We start from the raw sequence: 23,796 nt of genomic DNA, 5'->3' as shown, positions 1-23,796 counted from the left end.
CTACACTCACTCACCCCCGGCCTGTCCTACACTCACTCACCCCCGGCCTGTCCTACACTCACTCACCCCTGGCCTGTCCTACACTCACTCACCCCCGGCCTGTCCTACACTCACTCACCCCCGGCCTGTCCTACACTCACTCACCCCCGGCCTGTCCTACACTCACTCACCCCCGGCCTGTCCTACACTCACTTTTATCTGATTCATTAAGAATCCTTAAAAAAACCCATCATGAACCGAATCCAGGATTCGGTGCATCCCTAATGCAAATTAGCATTTGGAAGGGTTACATGTTAGAAGGGGAAAAAAAATTGCAGCGCACAGCAATTTTAACCCTTCCGGATCCAAATTAGCATATGCTAATTAGGATTTGGATTCAGTTTGTTATTCGGCCAAATCCATCATGGTGGGTTCGGGGGTTCGGCCAAACCCAAAAAACTGGGTTTGGTGCATCCCTAGTAGAAATATATCAGCATATCAGCATATGCTAATTAGGATTCAGATTTGGTTTGGTATTCGGCCGAATCCATCATGGTGGGTTCAGGGGTTCATTCGAACCCAAAAAAACTGGGTTTGGTGCATTCCTAGCAGAAATATATCAACGTTAGAGGCCTGTTCTGGGTGGGAAGGAATTTTGAATTGATGAAATACTCTTTAATTGATTAGTGCATGAATGTTTTTTTTTATTAGGCAAAAATTATATTCTGGGTTAATTTGTCCTTTAAAAAGGCAGTAATGTCAATTTTTCCACAGGAAAAAAAAATGAGGTAGCATTCGTTTTGAAGATTAAAATAAATCAAATGTTGCAGTGAATCACAAAATGAGACTGAGTGGTGGGACAACGTTGACTTACCCTTGCTCAGAAGCTCTGGTAAGACCAGCAAGGATGTTTTTAAGTCCCAACTACTAATGAGTAGGCAGTGTAGGATTTACTGAGGGGCTTTGACAAGCTTACATACTTTGGCCTCCTTAGGGACTCACTTTTTCTGGTATTTATTGTTTGTACCAGTTGGTCAACTCCAGAACGTAGTTTAGTCCAAGTGCTGTAAAAATAGCAGCCGGTCAATGCACCTAATGAGGAGCTCTGTAAAAAAAGTTGACAGTAATAGTGTCAGGAAGGGCAGATGAATGAGAGCATTAAGTCAACTTCATTCCTGACGATGGTTCTTGATGGATGGAGATTTTCTGGCTCTCGGTGGCAGGAAGTCATCTGCCAAACATCCAGTATGGTGACTGACAAGTCTGAGAACATGGCTCTCATCACTGTGTCAAGCTGAAGAGACAGCCAGTCGCTTGAATGGGCGAAGCGATACCCGGTGTTGGCTGATTTAATCAGGATCTTGATTTCAGAGTTGAGCTCCAATAACCTTTTTACTGCATCTCTGATTCCACGAAGTCGTCGTACGTATATTTCTATGGGGAAGGTGAGGAAATGAGCCCACCAATTGATAACAATCACCAACCCTTTGCGTCCCCCAAGGCTGTCCAGTTCCGACGCAATGGAGTGAAGTTCCCTTATCCAAGTCTTCTCCATGCGCAGTGGCTTCTGATGTGCTCTCCACTGGACCAAGTAATTATGTTCTGTGTCCACTGCCAGACGAGGGCCTGGATGATGTGCCACATGGAGGTCTATCTCCTTGAGTGCTGAATATGAGAAGAAGAAGAAGAAAGAAAAAACAACGCAAGAGTCATTTTCAGATTAGGGAGATCAAGGCTGAAAGCAGGAAACTTCTAGCCTGACCATAACAACAGGAAACGTCTAGCCTGACCATAACAACAGGAAACGTCTAGCCTGACCATAACAGGAAACGTCTAGCCTGACCATAACAGGAAACTTCTAGCCTGACCATAACAACAGGAAACGTCTAGCCTGACCATAACAACAGGAAACGTCTAGCCTGACCATAACAGGAAACGTCTAGCCTGACCATAACAGGAAACTTCTAGCCTGACCATAACAGGAAACTTCTAGCCTGACCATAAAAACAGGAAACGTCTAGCCTGACCATAACAGGAAACGTCTAGCCTGACCATAACAGGAAACTTCTAGCCTGACCATAACAACAGGAAACGTCTAGCCTGACCATAACAGGAAACGTCTAGCCTGACCATAACAGGAAACTTCTAGCCTGACCATAACAACAGGAAACTTCTAGCATGACCATAACAACAGGAAACGTCTAGCCTGACCATAACAACAGGAAACGTCTAGCCTGACCATAACAGGAAACGTCTAGCCTGACCATAACAGGAAACGTCTAGCCTGACCATAACAACAGGAAACGTCTAGCCTGACCATAACAACAGGAAACGTCTAGCCTGACCATAACAACAGGAAACGTCTAGCCTGACCATAACAACAGGAAACGTCTAGCCTGACCATAACAACAGGAAACGTCTAGCCTGACCATAACAACAGGAAACGTCTAGCCTGACCATAACAGGAAACATCTAGCCTGACCATAACAACAGGAAACGTCTAGCCTGACCATAACAACAGGAAACGTCTAGCCTGACCATAACAGGAAACGTCTAGCCTGACCATAACAGGAAACTTCTAGCCTGACCATAACAACAGGAAACGTCTAGCCTGACCATAACAACAGGAAACGTCTAGCCTGACCATAACAGGAAACGTCTAGCCTGACCATAACAGGAAACTTCTAGCCTGACCATAACAGGAAACTTCTAGCCTGACCATAAAAACAGGAAACGTCTAGCCTGACCATAACAGGAAACGTCTAGCCTGACCATAACAGGAAACTTCTAGCCTGACCATAACAACAGGAAACGTCTAGCCTGACCATAACAGGAAACGTCTAGCCTGACCATAACAGGAAACTTCTAGCCTGACCATAACAACAGGAAACTTCTAGCATGACCATAACAACAGGAAACGTCTAGCCTGACCATAACAACAGGAAACGTCTAGCCTGACCATAACAGGAAACGTCTAGCCTGACCATAACAGGAAACGTCTAGCCTGACCATAACAACAGGAAACGTCTAGCCTGACCATAACAACAGGAAACGTCTAGCCTGACCATAACAACAGGAAACGTCTAGCCTGACCATAACAACAGGAAACGTCTAGCCTGACCATAACAACAGGAAACGTCTAGCCTGACCATAACAACAGGAAACGTCTAGCCTGACCATAACAGGAAACATCTAGCCTGACCATAACAACAGGAAACGTCTAGCCTGACCATAACAGGAAACGTCTAGCCTGACCATAACAGGAAACTTCTAGCCTGACCATAACAGGAAACTTCTAGCCTGACCATAACAACAGGAAACGTCTAGCCTGACCATAACAGGAAACGTCTAGCCTGACCATAACAGGAAACTTCTAGCCTGACCATAACAACAGGAAACGTCTAGCCTGACCATAACAGGAAACGTCTAGCCTGACCATAACAGGAAACTTCTAGCCTGACCATAACAACAGGAAACTTCTAGCATGACCATAACAACAGGAAACGTCTAGCCTGACCATAACAACAGGAAACTTCTAGCCTGACCATAACAACAGGAAACTTCTAGCCTGACCATAACAACAGGAAACGTCTAGCCTGACCATAACAACAGGAAACGTCTAGCCTGACCATAACAACAGGAAACGTCTAGCCTGACCATAACAACAGGAAACTTCTAGCCTGACCATGACAACAGGAAACGTCTAGCCTGACCATAACAACAGGAAACTTCTAGCCTGACCATAACAACAGGAAACTTCTAGCCTGACCATAACAACAGGAAATGTCTAGCCTGACCATAACAACAGGAAACATCTAGCCTGACCATAACAACAGGAAACTTCTAGCCTGACCATAACAACAGGAAACTTCTAGCCTGACCATAACAACAGGAAACTTCTAGTCTGACCACAAACATTTAAAAAGACAAGAAGGCAGAAAACCAAGAACTCATACTTGTTGCACCTGTTTTGTGCAACAGTCAATGAGTTCATGTTTGTGCTGCTTGGGTATAAAAAGGGTGCTGGGACACCCATATATTTTACAGTGCTTTGTCCAATGAAATTGCTGTCGTCAATATACTATGAGAAAGAACAACCATTGCCTGGTCATTAACACACTAATGAATGATACAAATTTTGATTGGTCCTTTGGTTATAGGAGCCTATGAACATCTAAGAGCTCATGAAATGGAACCAATTTAAAAAGGGGCCATATTAACACTCTAATTTCTCCAGCAATTAACACCGGCAGTAGTATCTATCAGTCTGTCTATGCAGGGCTGAGTTTTGGGAATTGTATGTATATGTATGTATAACTTTATTTATAAAGCGACACAAGGGTACACAGCGCTGTACAATCTTACAATATACACAATTACTCACAGGGAGGACAAGTGTTATAATAAATAAGATAAATAAGTATAAATACACAGGGAGTAAGTGCCATGTGGTATGAGACACAGTAGGAAGGAGGTCCCTGCCCCGTAGAGCTTACAATCTGAGTGGTTGGGTAACATACAGGCACAAATTGGAAGGTAAGAGTGCACCAGGTATGGGCATTTGCCCTTAAGCGCAGGACTGGGCAAAATAATGTTTTAGTGCCCCAGAAGGTAACAGCTGAGTTTTTTCTTAAAGAGAGTGGGTGAGTTTTCCCTACGGAGGGATTCAGGGATAGAGTTCCAGAGGGAAGGAGCACCGAGATAGAAAGGGTTAAGCCGAGAGAGCGTGTAAAGAGATGGAGGTTCTGAGAGGAACAGAGGAGACGACCAGGAACATGCAGGGAGACCAGTGAAGAAATGTAGTGAGGAGCAGAGGAGTGAAGGGCTTTGAATGTTAGCAGAAGAGTTCTATAACCTCCTTTGCTTAACAGGCAGCCATGTTAGAGAGCTTAATTGAGGCTGAACAGGTTCCCTCTTAGGAGAGAGCAGGAGCAATCCAAATATTGTGGGAATCCAGTTACCGCCCATCCCTTGGGTTTGGAGTTGCCTTAGGCGACAGTAACTGACATACCTATTTGCCCAATGTGATATTTGTGTAGATACAATAATGTGTGAAGCCAACTTAGTATAACTAGCAGTACTCTTATCACATTGGCTGCAGCCTGTAAGAGTGAATTTAGAAATTACATTACTGTATAAACTGCTGAGGAAAGTAGTTTATTTGACAAATTCAAACTTAGATCATCAAGGTCTTGTACTTTACAATGCTCCGTACTTGGATCCTGGTCATGGCTGCACAAACACCATATTCACTATAGAAATCCCAGTCAGTCGCCTGCAATGTAAGGCTGGTGCCACAAGGGGGTTGATCCCAGACTGTGGAAAAACAAAGGCTGATAATCAGCCCCAACACTGATGCTAGTGTAGGGGTTGATTCACTGTCTACTTTTTTCCCACAGGTCAAGAATCAGCCCTGTGTAGCACTGACCTAATTCTCAGCTCTTGTGGGAAGCCCCTTAACTATTTTTTAGTACAAAAGATTAAAAACTGAAGGCATTGAAACTTAGCTTTATAAGAACCTTTATCTGTTGCTTTATAAAATCTACTCAAGGGTTTAGTGTTAAGGTCACTTACTCGGTACAAAGTCAACTAGATAGGTCCACCATTGGCGCAGGGTGGAATCTCCAAACATGTAGACGTTTTTCCCAGCCAGACAATTGGCTACACTGGAAGCATCAGGGAAATGCTGATTGGAACAGACAAGAGACTCCCATAAATCTTGATAATAAAACCCGGAAGGATTTGGAATGGGTAACCCTGATCTGCACTTCGTCCTTGTACCTGGAATACAGACGTAGGATTTCATTCAAAGTTGAATGACTGTGAAAATATACATGAAGGAAACGACACAACACTTGGGGGGGTAAAAATACAAGATGTGCAACAGAAATTCTTTAGATAGTTGACAAAAAAAGAAAGGGCTTCATGTATATTAAAGTATAACAAACAATATGATCTAAAACTGTAACCAACTGGTTTCTTTCTGAAGCTTCAGTTCTTTGTAGCAGTGGCAGCACTCTGTATAGCAGATAATGGGGGTCATTTATAAAATATAATGCACAGAAATGTTGATATACCTGGATTTTTAATGTTTAAGAGCGTAGGAGGTGGGATATTGATTGATAGGTAAGTTCCTCTAGAAAAGGGGCTTCCACCTACCATTTAGTGTATCAAACGGGTGCCAAAAGTTAATGTTGTTTATGATGTTCCAGTGTGTCTAGGTACTTTAGGTACATATATCATAGAACAACAAACCCCTAAAATGCCAGGACCCACTGGAGTTGCATTACCTACAACATTTTGTGTTCTCGTAGTTTTGGTGGAGGATGCGTATTAGTCCAGAATTACAAAATGGTGAGGACAAAAAGTTCTGACAATCTTATGTTACCCTTTCGGTACCTGTAGGCTTGGGATACAGTCCCAGCAGTATCTGAGGATTTTTGCAGTTTATGGGAATGTTACACAAGGTGACAATTCATGATATGACCTCATCCCTAAAGGTCCCCATACACGGTAAGATCTCGCCAAGTGAGCGGATCTTCCCCCGATATCCCCACCTACGGGTGGGCGATTTCGGGGAGCTTGAAGTTAAAAAAAAAATGGCAATGGGGCAGTCGGTTCGGGGACCGCATCAATGAGCCACTGCGGCCCCAATCCGACTGAATCTTTTAACCTGGCCGATCGATATATGGCCAATTTCAGGCCAGATATCAGTCGGCCAGTCCACTCGTTTCTGCCCCTACACGGGCAGATAAGCTGCCGAGTCGGTCCAAGGGACCGATATCGGCAGCTATTATCGGCCCATGTATGGGGGCCTTAAGACATTTAATGGAGTGCATGACCATAGGGCATGTTCCAGATTGGAGTCTGGATGGTTACATTTGGGCACTTAGGTCTGACTTATTGGCTTATTCAATCAGCTACTTCGGATGAGATATATAACTTATGAAGGAGCCTGAGGGCCACATCCTGGAAACATATTGCCAAAGGGTTTACAGTTAACTACCTAGACTTTCATGGCTTTTGAAGGCTGTGATCTATGGTTGACCTAATGATAATATAGACTCGATATACTGTAAGAAGTTACCCCTGATTTGCTCTTGTCCAAGGGATTACGTAATAGCTGGGGTTGTGTGTAGAAATGACCCCAAAAATTTACAAAACTGCTAAAAAATTTGCAAAATGTGACTATCACACAACTTTTCTCATGCGCACAATTTTTTTTTTTTGGCTTGACCTTTTTGGCACACCCGCTACTTTTTCAACTCAATCACAACCTTTTTGATGTGACCATGAGTTTTTAATCACTCCAAATACATTAAAGTCAATGGACGTTTTTCTTGGTGAATTGTTTTGCCGTGGCAAATTTGGGAAAATGTGAAATTGCTCAGTGAATCAATGCCTGGCAAAAAAAAAAATAAAAATCGCTCATCACTAGTTGTGTTCCTCAATGTTTTTATTATATGTGGAAAACTGTGGTGGGGTTGGCAATAAACAACAGCAGATTCGATATTTTCAGATTGAAAATTTTGTCATGGGATCTGCTTTAAAGAGATATTTGTACCTGTGTTTATAGCTGATAAGCCACGGAAGTTCTATATCTGAGCTTAAGACTTGCCATTCCCTTAGGCAGGGATCCCCAACTTTTTTTTACCCGTGAGCAACATTTCAATGAAAATGAATGAATTGTCTAGTAGGTGACCAATAAGGACTCAGATTGGTTAATTAGTAGCCCATTGTGGACTGGCAGAAACTCTGTTTCTTTATGGTCTTTATGCCTCCAAAACTTGCCTCCAAGCCAGAAATTCAAAAATGGGCACCAACATTGAGGCCACTGGGAGCAACATCAAAGGGGTTGGTGAGCAACATGTCCCCCCCGAGCCACTGGTTGGGGATCATCGCCCTAAGGGGATAGCAAACAAGTGATGAGATGGGAAGATAGCAGTTCCCTTCTAAATACTGTTTTACATGGTAGTACACAGGTCACTGTATTGGCCAGTATCAATGTGGGGCTGTAAGTGTAGTCTCATTGTCCACTATTAGTTGAGTGAATCCACAGAGTTTAGCAGGGAAATTTTTTCGGCAAAGCAAAATGGAATCAATATGCACTACTATTATAAGAATCTCAGCACTATTGTCACAATTGTACCTCCAAGGCCCAGTGCTGACCCTCCGCTGAGTTCAAGGCTGGCCACAAGTCCAATCCCAAACTGCCATGTTGCAGTGGTGTGGAAGCCCCACTGTTGCACACCCTGAAGCTGGAAGAGCCCAGTGCCTAGGATGGACTAGGATAGCCTGATGTGCAGTGAGCTTTGTGAGGGGCATGTCCTGCCCTGGATTTGTAGCAAGGCCACAAAGGCCCAGGCCTAGGGTGGCAGTTGCACCCAGCTGCAACTGCATTGGGTACAAAACACTGGGGAAATTCAGTCCTACCCAATGCATAATACCCAAAAACGGTTTGCACATGTGCGTGGAGGAAGGGGGCAGGTTTGACATGCAGAGATTGGGCCAGAGTTAATGCATGGAGAGGGGTGGGGTTGACGCATGGAGATGGGGGCCTGGGCATGTCTAGGCGAGACTCCGGTTTCAGGAGAACTCACCAGGTAAGTACTGACATGGACTCCATGTAGGAAAGGAAGATCACGGTAAGTATGATACAATTTCTCTTTTTCAGGAACTTTGGGCATAAAGCTGCCCTTACACGTTAAGATTTTTAAAGGACAAGGAAAGTCAAAATCTATGAAGCACACTATTAAATAGTACTACTATTGCTGTGTAAAAACGCTACGTTTCTGGCTTGCCTAATGAAAGATTTACAGAGATACACCTGCTACATTCTACATGCTTGTTTCAGTGAACGGCACCGCCATCTTTAACAAGGCATGCCCACTCCCTTTTCCTCACTACCTCTACTGTGTATGCGCCCCCAACATCTTCCCTGTGGCCCCCGCGTCCTTCTGTGTCACCCCCCAGCAGCTGCGTCCTTATGTGTATCCACGTATGTGTATCCAACTCATACAGCTTCCCCCCCTTATGTGTATCCACTTATGTGTATGTATCCAACTCGTCCAGCTACCCACCCCCACTCCGCTCCACTCGCGTCCTCTTGTCAGCACCCCCCCTGCTCCGCACAACTCTGGCCCACTCCGCTCGTGTCCTCTTGTCAGCACACAAACCCCCCCCCCCACTCCGCACCACTCCGGCGTGCTCCGCTTGTGTCCTCTTGCCACCACCCCAAAGCCCCCCCGCTGCGTCCTCGTGTCACACACCACCCGCTCCAGCCCACTCTGCTCGCTTCCCCCCTCTGCTCGCGTCCTCTCGTCACACACCACCTGCTCCGCTTGCTTCCTCTTGTCAACACCATCCCCCCCATGCTGCGTCCTCTTGTCACACACCACCCGCTCCCCACTTGCCTCTCCCCCCACCAGCACCTGTCTGCCAGCTGCCTCATCTTGTTATGTCCAAAACTGCCACAGCATACACTCTTTATAAGGGTGGCGGTCACCATGGCAACCAGACGCTAGGGGGAGTGCTCCTGCTTGTGTGCATGCGCCGCCTACAGTCCCAAGTCGCCAAGTCTGTGCAGGAGTGAGGCATTATGGGAATCTTCTCTACCCAGCTCAGGCGTTTTTTTCTTTTTTCTGTTTGGCTTCAGATCTTCTGAACGGGAGAAATACGGGGAGACTTAAGGGCACTATTGAGACAAGTGAAGGTATGCCTGCAGCTTGGGATTAACTCTTTATTAGCCTTTCCTTCTCCTTTAAAAGATCTTTTCGTTATCGTAAGACCAGGCTTACCCTGAAACAATCGTTTATATGTATGATTTGCCCATCAACAAAATGTTAAGCGATATCGTCTAGCCGAAGCTGGGGTCCTACCTGCTTGGTCCTGCAAACAACTGGGTGATGGGCAAATTCTATTATTAACTTCAAAAACTGCCTGAATGATTTTCTGACCGATATCATTAGATGTACAATCATTTGGTGCCCACTAACCTTGTGATAATTTGACGGATTTGTCAGATCACACTAAAATTGGTCGTTGGGGAGAGAAAAATCTTAATGTGTACGGCCTCCTTAAGTCTGTTTGAAAAGGAGACCCTATCTCACAGTCCGGATTTCCCTTGGCTCAATAATACTTATTATCAAATAAGGGATCATTTCCTGATGGCAGAGCAGGGGGTAAAGTGCAAAAACAGGTGCCAGTTGCCGTGAGTTTTGTATTGTGCACCCCGCCCAGACTTTACCACTTCTAGATGTAGGTCATTGTTATACCAAATTACCTCATTTTCTTCCATGAATATATACAGAATGGGCTAATATCCTTAATTAGTGCTGAGCGATTTTTTTCGGCAGGCAAGGACTCGCAGCAAATTTGCGCATTGGCGAATTGTTTCGTGAAAGTTCTGTGAAAATTTGCAGCGGAAAAATTTGTTGTGCGTCAAAAAAATTTGTTGCGCCTTGAATTGGGTGCGGTCATGTTACATTGGGCGCGGTTGTGTTACATTGACACGGTCATGTAAAAAAAAGCGTGGGCAACATAAAAATAAACGCTGCCGACAAAAAAAAGACGCTGCTGACAAAAAAAGTCACTGCCGACAAAAAAAAGACCCTGCCGACAAAAAAAGACGCTGCTGACAAAAAAAAAGACAATGCCGACAAAAAAGACGCTGCTGACAAAAAAAAGACGCTGCCGACAAAGAAAAAATGCTGCCGACAAAAAAAGACGCTGCCGACAAAAAAAAGACCCTGCCGACAAAAAAAGACGCTGCCGACAAAGAAAAGACGCTGCCGACAAAAAAAAGACGCTGCCGACAAAGAAAAAATGCTGCCGACAAAAAAAAGACACTGCTGACAAAAAAAGACGCCGCCGACAAAAAAAGACGCCGCCGGCAAAAAAAAGACACTGTTGACAAAAAATAGACACTGCCGACAAAAAAAGACGCTGCCGACAAAAAAAAGACGCTGCCGACAAAAAAAGAGGCTGCCGACAAAAAAAGACGCTGCTGACAAAAAAAAGGCAATGCCGACAAAAAAAGACGCTGCCGACAAAAAAAACGCTGCCGACAAAAAAAACCGCTTCCGACAAAAAAGATGCTGCTGACAAAAACACAAATGCGTTTCGCTAATTTTTCACGAAGTTTATGGCGAAGCAAAATGGGACAGATTCACTCATCACTAACCTTCGTGAATATAGGGCTGTTTGCATGTGGAAACACTGCATTCATGAGGAATGGGTGGGGCTAGGCATGTAGGCAAACATCCTCCTGCACCCCTATCCGCCCCCTACCTGTCCCATGACGTACAACTTACCATTCCTACTGCTATTCTTTGGCATTACATTCAGGGCTTTCACAGTAGTCCGAATTTCCTGGTCAGTTACAGACCTGTTAAGAAAAAACAAATTGCCTATTTAGCGAGGTAGATTGACCAGACTGAGACACAAAAATATCTTTTCAGTTTGTGACCATAAAGAGAAATAATCTCACCACTGCTCTCGCGCGTTTTGTGCCCTAGGCACCTTATCATGGATTCCCTAAATATTAATGCCCAAGGGATAAAACCTGCAATAAATACTGTAATAGATAAGTAGAGAGTAGAGAAGAGGACAACATATTCAACAGAATATTTATTTATTTGGGATAATGTCTACAGTATTCTGTGTAAGTAGCTTATACTGACTGAGAAAAGGGAATCATTTAACCATGAAATAAACCCAATAGGGCTGTTCTGCCCCAATAAGGGGTAATTATATCTTAGTTGGGATCAAGTACAGGTACTGTTTTATTATTACAGAGAAAAGGGAATCATTTAACCATTAAATAAACCCAATAGGGCTGTTCTGCCCCAATAAGGGGTAATTATATCTTAGTTGGAATCAAGTACAGGTACTGTTTTATTATTACAGAGAAAAGGGAATCATTTAACCATGAAATAAACCCAATACGGCTGTTCTGCCCCAATAAGGGGTAATTATATCTTAGTTGGGATCAAGTACAGGTACTGTTTTATTATTACAGAGAAAAGGGAATCATTTAACCATTAAATAAACCCAATAGGGCTGTTCTGCCCCAATAAGGGGTAATTATATCTTAGTTGGGATCAAGTACAGGTACTGTTTTATTATTACAGAGAAAAGGGAATCATTTAACCATGAAATAAACCCAATAGGGCTGTTCTGCCCCCAATAAGGGGTAATTATATCTTAGTTGGAATCAAGTACAGGTACTGTTTTATTATTACAGAGAAAAGGGAATCATTTAACCATGAAATAAACCCAATAGGGCTGTTCTGCCCCCAATAAGGGGTAATTATATCTTAGTTGGGATCAAGTACAGGTACTGTTTTATTATTACAGAGAAAAGGGAATCATTTAACCATTAAATAAACCCAATAGGGCTGTTCTGCCCCAATAAGGGGTAATTATATCTTAGTTGGGATCAAGTACAGGTACTGTTTTATTATTACAGAGAAAAGGGAATCATTTAACCATGAAATAAACCCAATAGGGCTGTTCTGCCCCCAATAAGGGGTAATTATATCTTAGTTGGGATCAAGTACAGGTACTGTTTTATTATTACAGAGAAAAGGGAATCATTTAACCATTAAATAAACCCAATAGGGCTGTTCTGCCCCAATAAGGGGTAATTATATCTTAGTTGGGATCAAGTACAGGTACTGTTTTATTATTACAGAGAAAAAAAGGCCTTTCCGTAATTTGGAACCTTCTGGATAATGGGTTTCCGAATAAATGTTATCAGCAATAAAGAAGCGTGTGGAACTACAATACACTGCTCTTTGACAGAATCTGATAACAAGGAATTCTGGTAGGTCAGCTTACCCTTGAACTTTAGAGTGTTGTACTTGATGTTTATAAATAGCTAGTGAATAACTATAATTATGCAATTTTTTGTACCTTTACACTGGGCTTTTTTGTTTTTGCCAACAAAGTACTCATGTTTAGAAATAAGCCAATGTACCATATAAGCACCTATGGGGCCATACCAAAGCTATAGTTGCCTATATGGTAAAAATAGAAAAAATTTGCAAAAAATTCCACATTTTGCCAGTTTCGTGAAATTTCCTCAACGATTTTGCAGCAAAAAAATTGCAGCCATGTTAAAAAAGGCACGGTTGCATCAAAAAAAAGATGCAGTTGCATCATGGTGAAGGTTCTGCAATGCTATATCCTCCTCTTATAGTTAGTGATTAGTGATGAGCAAATTTTTTTGCAAGGCATGGATTTGCCGCAAATTTCCGCGTTTTGCCATTAGAAAATTGTTTCACGAAACTTCCGTGAAAATTTGCCGTGGAATATTTTTTTGTTGCGCGTCAAATTGGGCGCAGTCGCTGAAAAAAAAGGCCGGGTAATGTCAAATTGGGCGCGGTCGCGTAAAAAAAAGTCACAGTGGTGTCGAAATCGAGTGCGGTTGCGTCAAAGCGCGGGCAACAAAAAATAGATGCGAGCGACAAAATATACGCCCAAATTTTTAGCCATTTCACAAATTTTATGGCGAAGCAAAACGGGACAGATTCGCTCATCACTATCAGTGATGAGCAAAATTTTTTTGGCAGACATGGATTCGCGAAACGCCCGCAAAAATTCACTGTGGAAAAAGTTGGCTGGAAAAAGTTGCGGTCATGTAAAAAAATTGCAGTCGCAACAAAAATAGTTTTGGTTGGATCAAAAAAATGTTGCATGATTCATCATCAGTCTCTGATGGTGGCTCGGGGGCAACATGTTGCTTACCAACCCCTTGGATGTTGCTCTCAGTGACCCCAAACCAGGGAGTTATTTTTGAATTCCTGACTTGGGGGCAAGTTTTGGTTGAATAAAAACAAGATTTCCTACCAAATAAAGCCCCTGTAAGCTGATAGGGTGCATAGAGGCTCCTAATAGCCAATCACAGTCCTTATTTGGCTCCTCCATGAACTTTTATGGTGCGTGTGTTGCTCTCCAGACTTTTTACATTTGACTGTGGCTCACGAGTAAGAAAGGTTGGGGACCCCTGTTTTAAAGAGTCTCAACACATCAAATTATGATTTCCATAGTGGAAGAATGTGATAATTTTGAATGTTTACATTGAGACGAATGGCTTCTCCATGTCATTGTAGATGTCACGGACTTCCCCAGAAGAGTGTTCACGGTACGAGTTACAAGGGAGGCTCTTCGGCCGGACACACACCCACTTCTCACCACTGCCTGCATCGTAATATTCACAAACATCACGTCCAGGGAGGTCGATATTACACTCCACCACTTCCTTGATCCCATTCAATTCAAAGTAGCCATTGAAGTATACCTGCCCAAAAGATAATATATTTGGGGCTATAAGTGGGTTCTACTCTGCACCAAATCCAAAAACATCTGTAGAGCCAACTCAAGAATGATCCCATCATCATGTTTGAAGACACCAACAACCCTTATCTCCAGCTCCTGATTGCTCAGTAGATGAGATGCTTTCCTCATAAAGTTTGAGAGTAATTGGTCTATTTCTGCACTTTCTTTAACATAACATTGTTTTCCTTTTGAAATAAATTAGTTTGGTAGTTGGGCATTGCATATGGTTGACTCATTTTGGAATCATCTTCATAGAACAGGTTATAGCATCAGCTGCTCAAAGATTGGGCTATTAATCAATTTGGTTTGGAACAAAAACACTTGTCCATCAAGTTCAACTCTGCAGAGCACTGCCCAGTATCACTGACTCTCTTGCCAATGGCCTGGTTTCTACACACCCAGACATATACATATAAATATACATAAACCTACACACGAACAAAGTTAAAGGGATTCTGTCACAGGAAAACATGTTTTTTTTGCAAAAGCATCGGTTAATAGAGCTTCTCCAGCAGAATTCTGCATTGAAATCCATTTGTCAAAAACACAAACATATTTTATTTATATTTAATTTTTAAATTTGACTGGGGCTAGCAAGACTTAGTTTCCTAGGTGCCCTAAGTCATGTGACTTGTGCTCAGATAAACTTCAGTCACACTTTACTGCTGTGATGCAAGTTGGACTGATATCACCCCCATCCCTTGCCCCACCTGCACTTTACACCAAAATAGGGTTACATTGTTTTTGTATAAAAGAGGAATGCCCAACCGGGGGATGTTGGATATGGGGTTCTTCACAATGAGGCCAGTGAGGTTGGGAAATGCTCTGCCGGGGGATGTTGAGTAGGGGGTTCCTCACAGTGAGGGCAGTGAGGTTGGGGAATGCCCTGCCGGGGGATGTTGGGTAGGGGGTTCCTCATGGTGAGAGCAGTGAGGGGGTTGGGGAATGCCCTGCCGGGGGATGTTGGGTAGGGGGTTCCTCACAGTGAGGGCAGTAAGTTTGGGGAATGCCCTGCCGGGGGATGTTGGGTAGGGGGTTCCTCACGGTGAGGGCAGTGAGGTTGAGAAATGCCTTGTCGGGGATGTTGGGTAGGGGGTTCCTCACGGTGAGGGCAGTGAGGGGGTTGGGGAATGCCCTGCCGGGGGATGTTGGGTAGGGGGTTCCTCACGGTGAGGACAGTGAGGTTGGGGAATGCCCTGCCGGGGGTGTTGGGTAGGGGGTTCCTCGCGGTGAGGGCAGTGAGGGGGTTGGGGAATGCCCTGCCGGGGGATGTTGGGTAGGGGGTTCCTCACGGTGAGGGCAGTGAGGGGGTTGGGATATGCCCTGCCGGGGTATGTTGAGTAGGGGGTTCTTCACGGTGAGGGCAGTGAGGCAGTTGGAAAATGCCCTTACGGGGGATGTTGGGTAGGCGGTCCCTCATGGTGAGGGTAGTGAGGTTGGAAATGCCCTGCCGGGGGATGTTGGGTAGGGGGTTCTTCAAAGTGAGGGCAGTGAGGTTGGGGAATGCCCTGCTGGGGGATGTTGGGAGGGCAGATTCTTGTCATGCCTATAAGAGGGGCATGAATGGTGTCTTGAACAAGCAGAATATCCAAGGCACTTGTGATACTAAAACCTACAGTTAGTATAAATATTGTTATATATAGTATATACATGTGAGTATATAGATAGACTGGTAAGAGTGTGTGTAAATATGTGCACTGGGGTTCTGGAAGGGTTAAACTTAATGGACTTTGGTTTCTTCTCAACCCAGTGTAACTATGTGACTATATGATGCAATGAGCATACTAAAAATCTGCATTCTATATCACTACGTCAGGTAGAGATAGCACTTACATTATCTAATAACATGGAATCCACATAAGTGATATATTGCCGTGATTGGTTACTTTCATTGTACTTATCCATTTTATGACTGGTAATAAATTGTACATTTTATGCCTACATTTGGACCTGTCAATTTTCTTACTTCTCCTTTCCTTATTGTTGAGTTAATCTTATATCTCGAATCTGTCAGAAGGTCCCTATTTTCCATGAGTCCTTCCTGTTCCTCATATAACTATCTCCAGCTGGAAACACATGGTTAATCTTATATCTCGAATCTGTCAGAAGGTCCCTATTTCCCATGAGTCCTGCCTGTTCCTCATATAACTATCTCTAGCTGGAAACATACGTGTTAATCTTATATCTAGAATCTGTCAGAAGGTCCCTATTTTCCATGAGTCCTGCCTGTTCCTCATATAACTATCTCCAGCTGGAAACATACGTGTTAATCTTATATCTCATATCTGTCAGAAGGTCTCTATTTTCCATGAGTCCTGCCTGTTCCTCATATAACTATCTCCAGCTGGAAACATACGTGTTAATCTTATATCTCATATCTGTCAGAACATCTCTATTTTCCATGAGTCCTGCCTGTTCCTCATATAACTATCTCCAGCTGGAAACATACGTGTTAATCTTATATCTCATATCTGTCAGAACATCTCTATTTTCCATGAGTCCTGCCTGTTCCTCATATTACTATCTCCAGCTGGAAACATACGTTTAATCTTATATCTCGAATCTGTCAGAACATCTCTATTTTCCATGAGACCTGCCTGTTCCTCATATAACTATCTCCAGCTGGAAACATACGTGTTAATCTTATATCTCAAATCTGTCAGAACATCTCTATTTTCCATGAGTCCTGCCTGTTCCTCATATTACTATCTCCAGCTGGAAACATATGTTTAATCTTATATCTCATATCTGTCAGAAGGTCTCTATTTTCCATGAGTCCTGCCTGTTCCTCATATAACTATCTCTAGCTGGAAACATACGTGTTAATCTTATATCTAGAATCTGTCAGAAGGTCTCCATTTTCCATGAGTCCTGCCTGTTCCTTATATAACTATCTCCAGCTGGAAACATACATGAAGTTTGGATTTACCATTTTGGTTCCTAGTTAAACCATAGAAGCCATATTGAAAGCTACTGTAATATTTTCTTGGCACTTTAGAACATACAGCTGGCACATTGCAAATTTTGGACTGGCCCACCAGGATACCAGGAAAACTCCCAGTGGGCCCAGGTGTCAGTGGGCCCTCTTGCTTCTAACTATTTGGCCAATTGCATGGTCATTCCTTATTTCTGTATGAGAAGAGGAGATAGAAAGATAGAGAAAAGAGTCTTGAATAATATGGAGGTTGGGCGAGAAGAGGAGGAATAATAGTTTAGAAAGTGGGTCTATAGTCCAAAATTTCTAACTATTTGGCCAATTGCATGGTCATTCCTTATTTCTGTTGAGAAGAGGAGATGGAATGATAGAGAAAAGAGTCTTGGATAATAAGGAGGTTAAGCAAGAAGAGTAGGAATAATTGTTTAGAAAGTGGGTCTATGGTCCAAAATTTCTAACTATTTGGCCAATTGCATGGTCATTCCTTATTTCTGTTGAGAAGAGGAGATGGAATGATCGCGAAAAGAGTCTTGGATAATAAGGGGGTTGAGGGAGAAGAGGAGGAATAATAGTTTAGAAAATGGGCCTATGGTCCAAAATTTCTAACTATTTGGCCAACTGCATGGTCATTCCTTATTTCTGTATGAGAAGAGGAGATGGAATGATAGAGAAGAGTCTTGGATAATAAGGAGGTTGAGCGAGAAGAGGAGGAATAATTGTTTAGAAAGTGGGCCTATGGTCCAAAATTTCTAACTATTTGGCCAATAGCATGGTCATTCCTTATTTCTGTTGAGAAGAGGAGATGGAATGATAGAGAAAAAAGTCTTGGATAATAAGGAGGTTGAGTGAGAAGAGGATAAATAATAGTTTAGAAAGTGGGCCTATGGTCCAAAATTTCTAACTATTTGGCCAATTGCATGGTCATTCCTTATTTCTGTTGAGAAGAGGAGATGGAATGATAGAGAAAAAAGTCTTGGATAATAAGGAGGTTGGGCGAGAAGAGGAGGAATAATAGTTTAGAAAGTGGGCCTATGGTCCAAAATTTCTAACTATTTGGCCACTTTGCATGGTCATTCCTTATTTCTGTTGAGAAGAGGAGATGGAATGATAGAAAAAAGAGTCTTGGATAATAAGGAGGTTGAGTGAGAAGAGGAGGAATAATAGTTTAGACAGTGGGCCTATGGTCCAAAGTTTTCTGGTGGGTCCCTGGCATCTCAGTCCGACACTGCATGTTACATTATATAAATATAGAATAATGCAACAGCATTTATTACATTTAACAATCCTGCCCTGGGGGCACGTGCGCCGTTCCTCCCAACTGTGCTGATTTTCATGGGACAGTCCTGATTTTTTAACAGCTCAGGCTGTTAAGTCCCTCATTTGTAGCTTTTGGCAGAGCCCAGAATACAAGAGATACAATTGTAACTAATGAGCTAAACAGGTCTCTTGGGGGGACTGAGAGCTTAAACGGCAACTTTACCTTCATTAACAAAACTGTAATAACATCCAGAAATGTGTTCAGACTTTACATAACCTGCCAAATTTTGTAACATGGGAGTGGTATTTAGGGGGCGTGGTCACAAAAAATGGGCATGATCTAAACATTTTTGCCGTGCATAGAGCAGCACTTCTTTTTGTCCCTCTTTGTCTGACTCGAACATTCCTATAAATGTCACAATGCCATACTTTACTCTGGGTGGGATATATACTTGCATGGTTCAGTCCCTTGTAATATGTCCCTGTCCCAAGAGATCCCAATACCCTAGGTATCACTACCTGCCCCAAAGCAACTATTTTTTGTTTTGAGACTCCAGCTCTGAAATGGGGGAAATGGTCCTGTACTCCAGCACTTGATTTTTTTTTTGTCAACGTCCTCCATTAATTAAAATAAAGCGTCTTCAGCAGCAATCAAGAAGACAAAAATAGAAAAGAAAGAACTGATTACTTCACTTGCAAAGAACAATCCCCTACCATTTATACCATAGATAGATAGAATAATTTCTTGGTATATTTATTAGGTTTAGGTTGTTGTAACAGTAGAGGAGGCTTAACCCAACAAAATGGCAGTGGGTGACCTTATTTTTTTGCCTTAGTAGTCAAAATAAAAACATGGAAGCTCATAACCTCTTACCTTGTCCGGACGTGAGACTCTCTTCTCATGTAAAATAGCGATGGCCTCACTTGAATGGATAAGTCTAACTGAGATCTTCGTCTCTCCTGGCCAGACGAGAAGAAACGTTGCTGTGTAGGTCCCATTGTTATAGTCTTGGACAGATCCACTGACTCCGGCTTTCATACTGGCAGAGTAAAGTTTTGCATTGAATAAATCCCCCCCATGTGTCTTTGGGTGACCTTTGTGGTCCTTGGCTGTGATTAGAACTTCAATGGTTTCTCCCATGGTATAGGTGGAACGGGGGTGCAGTAACATGTAGGAAGAAGTCCTATGACTTGTGGAAAGCTGGAAGGCACCAGGGAGTGGAGCAATGTTCCATGCTGTCATTCTCAGCAAGTTCTGCACCTCTTTATCTTCAGGGGATGGAGGTGGAGATGGAGAAGACCCTGACTGTGTATCTTCATGGATCTTATGGGGGTAGTGTCTGCTAAAAGATTCTATTTGTGTAAATCTGTAGATGAACTGAAGAGAATTTAAGAGTTACGTAACTGTAGATTTATATTCCTGTCAACCCATAAACCTCAAGATAAGATCAGTGTTTCCTGAGTACTTCTTATCTCTGTATGTAGCCCTGCCGTCACATGGTGCAGTCACAAACCCCTCCACATAGTCCTGAGGTCTCGATTGTGGTGTTGGGAGAGGCCTGGGGCATAGATTTATGAAGTAAATGTAGATAAAAGTAATACAAGGATTTCTATACACAATACAGAAAACAAGGATATTACATTAGGGGACCTCAATTTAATTTCTGCTTATCATCTGTGCAGAGCGCAGGGTTTTCAGTTGTAAGTACGAGGCTCCCTAGTGCTTTGTACCACCTAGTGCCCCTGGAATGACTCTCTAGATACTGACCTCTCTATCCACTCACATACAGACCCATACTGACCTATCCACTCACATACAGACCCACACTGACCTATCCACTCACATACAGACCCATACTGACCTATCTATCCACTCACATACAGACCCACACTGACCTATCTATCCACTCACATACAGACCCACACTGACCTATCTATCCACTCACATACAGACCCACACTGACCTATCTATCCACTCACATACAGACCCACACTGACCTATCCAGTCACATACAGACCCACACTGACCTATCCACTCACATACAGACCCACACTGACCTATCCACTCACATACAGACCCACACTGACCTATCCACTCACATACAGACCCACACTGACCTATCCACTCACATACAGACCCACACTGACCTATCCAGTCACATACAGACCCACACTGACCTATCCACTCACATACAGACCCACACTGACCTATCCACTCACATACAGACCCACACTGACCTATCCACTCACATACAGACCCACACTGACCTATCCACTCACATACAGACCCACACTGACCTATCCACTCACATACAGACCCACACTGACCTATCCACTCACATACAGACCCACACTGACCTATCCACTCACATACTGACCTATCCAGTCACATACAGACCCATACTGACCTATCCACTCACATACAGACCCACACTGACCTATCTATCCACTCACATACAGACCCACACTGACCTATCCACTCACATACAGACCCACACTGACCTATCTATACACTCACATACAGACCCACACTGACCTATCCACTCACATACAGACCCACACTGACCTATCCACTCACATACAGACCCACACTGACCTATCCACTCACATATAGACCCATACTGACCTATCCACTCACATACAGACCCACACTGACCTATCCACTCACATACTGACCCATACTGACCTATCCACTCACATACTGACCCATACTGACCTATCCACTCACATACTGACCCATACTGACCTATCCACTCACATACTGACCCATACTGACCTATCCACTCACATACAGACCCATACTGACCTATCCACTCACATACAGACCCACACTGACCTATCTATCCACTCACATACAGACCCACACTGACCTATCTATCCACTCACATACAGACCCATACTGACCTATCCACTCACATACAGACCCATACTGACCTATCTATCCACTCACATACAGACCCACACTGACCTATCCACTCACATACAGACCCACACTGACCTATCTATCCACTCACATACAGACCCATACTGACCTATCCAGTCACATACAGACCCATACTGACCTATCTATCCACTCACATACAGACCCATACTGACCTATCTATCCACTCACATACAGACCCACACTGACCTATCCACTCACATACAGACCCATACTGACCTATCCACTCACATACAGACCCACACTGACCTAACTATCCACTCACATACAGACCCATACTGACCTATCCAGTCACATACAGACCCATACTGACCTATCTATCCACTCACATACAGACCCACACTGACCTATCTATCCACTCACATACAGACCCATACTGACCTATCCACTCACATACAGACCCACACTGACCTATCCACTCACATACAGACCCACACTGACCTATCCACTCACATACAGACCCACACCTACCAATCTATACACTCACATACATAAACTACATATACAACCACTAATACTAACTGTAGATATTAGTATCACAATAGCCTTGGATATTCTGCTTGTTCAAGAACTCATCCAGGCCCCTCTTATAGGCATTAACAGAATCTGCCATTACCCCATCTCTAGGAAGGGCATTCCCCAACCCCCTCACTGCCCTCACTGTGAGGAACCCCCTACTGCTTCAAATGGAAGCTCTGTTCCTCTAATCTAAAGGGGGTGCCTCTGCTTTGCTGATCGCTTTTATGGGAAGCCCCCCTATCTGCCTATAATCCCCTCTAATGTACTTGTACAGAGTAATCATGTCCCCTCGCAAGCGCCTCTTTTCCAGAGAAAACAACCCCAACCCTGACAGTCTCACCTCATAGTTTAACCTTCCATCCCCTTTACCAGTTTAGTTGCACGTCTCTGCACTCTCTCCAGCTCATTAATATCCTTCTTAAGGACTGGAGCCCAAAACTGCACTGCATACTCACTGTCACTGCCCCCCATACTCACTGTTACTGCCCCCCATACTCACTGTCACTGCCCCCATACTCAAGGTGAGGCCTTACCTGGGACCTATAAAGGGGCAAAAGGACCCCCCTGAATACATTGCTGCCAGTGTTTGCTGCTGGCCCCCACATCATTCCAAGTGCCAGCAAGTATAACTATATGGCAGTTGGGATTGTATATCCAGCATGAGGTGCAGGAACTTTTGCCCTTGCATGTGTATCTGGGGTCTCAGTAACTGACCCCTAGTTTTTCTCTTGTAAACAAGCAGACCCCCATACCCTCCCCCATACACACAGTCTCACATACATGTTACATGCACACACATAGTACACATATATACACTCAGACACACACACTATACAACAAGATGCAAACACACACTGCCTACACTTATCTAAGGAAACTCAGACCTACTTACCCCAATGACAAAGCACAGAATGCAGAGAGATAAAGCCCAGAGCAGGGGTCTCTTCATTGTTCAGCAGCAGATACAGTAATGAGTGAGCCGAGCTGCTGTTATATTCCTATAATTACTCTTTGTACAGATACACAAGTACAAGCGATATATTCCCCGCCCTGAATAACCACTTCCTCTGCAGAGTTTAGTAGCAACCGCTGTGTTATTTGTAGGGTGGCCCCAGACATTAGACAGCTGTTCTTCTTCCTGGGAATGGCTTCCTGTTCTCATTATAAATATGTCTGGTATCTATTTTGTTAAAACTCCAGCTTACTTGACTGCTGGGAATGCTTCCCAGTTTTAAACCAGAACCTTATACAGGTATCGGACCCCTTTTCCGGAAACCCGTTATCCAGAAAGCTCCGAATTACGGAAAGCCTGTCTCCCATAGACTCCATTTTAATCACGTAATTCAGAATTTTAAAACTGATTTCCTTTCTCTCTGTAATAATAAAACAGTACCTGTACTTGATCCCAACTAAGATATAATTACCCCTTATTGGGGCAGAACAGCCCTATTGGGTTTATTTAATGGTTAAATGATTCCCTTTTCTCTGTAATAATAAAACAGTACCTGTACTTGATCCCAACTAAGATATAATTACCCCTTATTGGGGGCAGAACAGCCCTATTGGGTTTATTTAATGGTTAAATGATTCCCTTTTCTCTGTAATAATAAAACAGTACCTGTACTTGATCCCAACTAAGATATAATTACCCCTTATTGGGGCAGAACAGCCCTATTGGGTTTATTTCATGGTTAAATGATTCCCTTTTCTCTGTAATAATAAAACAGTACCTGTACTTGATCCCAACTAAGATATAATTACCCCTTATTGGGGCAGAACAGCCCTATTGGGTTTATTTAATGGTTAAATGATTCCCTTTTCTCTG

At 43.3% G+C, this 23,796-nt stretch overlaps 1 protein-coding gene across 1 annotated transcript; it reads right to left on the bottom strand.

The window, feature by feature from the left end:
* Positions 1-523: 523 nt before the first annotated feature.
* Positions 524-22,982, bottom strand: LOC100486117 (NXPE family member 3). The gene is made up of 6 exons (XM_018092580.2): positions 22,864-22,982; positions 19,386-19,889; positions 14,061-14,281; positions 11,292-11,365; positions 5,554-5,760; positions 524-1,644 (listed from the first exon to the last, which is right to left on the bottom strand). Exons 1-6 carry the CDS (start codon positions 22,918-22,920, stop codon positions 1,112-1,114), a joined length of 1,596 nt encoding a protein of 531 aa, XP_017948069.2. The 5' UTR covers positions 22,921-22,982; the 3' UTR covers positions 524-1,111.
* Positions 22,983-23,796: the final 814 nt, after the last annotated feature.

Source organism: Xenopus tropicalis, chromosome 3, assembly GCF_000004195.4.
Source record: "Xenopus tropicalis strain Nigerian chromosome 3, UCB_Xtro_10.0, whole genome shotgun sequence".
NCBI classification, from domain to species: Eukaryota; Metazoa; Chordata; class Amphibia; order Anura; family Pipidae; genus Xenopus; species Xenopus tropicalis.
The sequence above is the reverse complement of the archived record's forward strand: the minus strand, read 5'-3'. Positions and strand labels throughout refer to the sequence as shown.

Excerpts from the sequence above, each read along its gene's own strand:
- LOC100486117 (XM_018092580.2), bottom strand. The coding sequence starts at position 22,920 with ATGAAGAGACCCCTGCTCTGGGCTTTATCTCTCTGCATTCTGTGCTTT. Across the intron at positions 14,282-19,385 it reads GAGTCTCACGTCCGGACAAG|GTATACTTCAATGGCTACTT; the intron begins GTAAGAGGTTAT and ends TCTTTTGGGCAG. Across the intron at positions 11,366-14,060 it reads GAGAAGCCATTCGTCTCAAT|GTCTGTAACTGACCAGGAAA; the intron begins GTAAACATTCAA and ends TTTTCTTAACAG.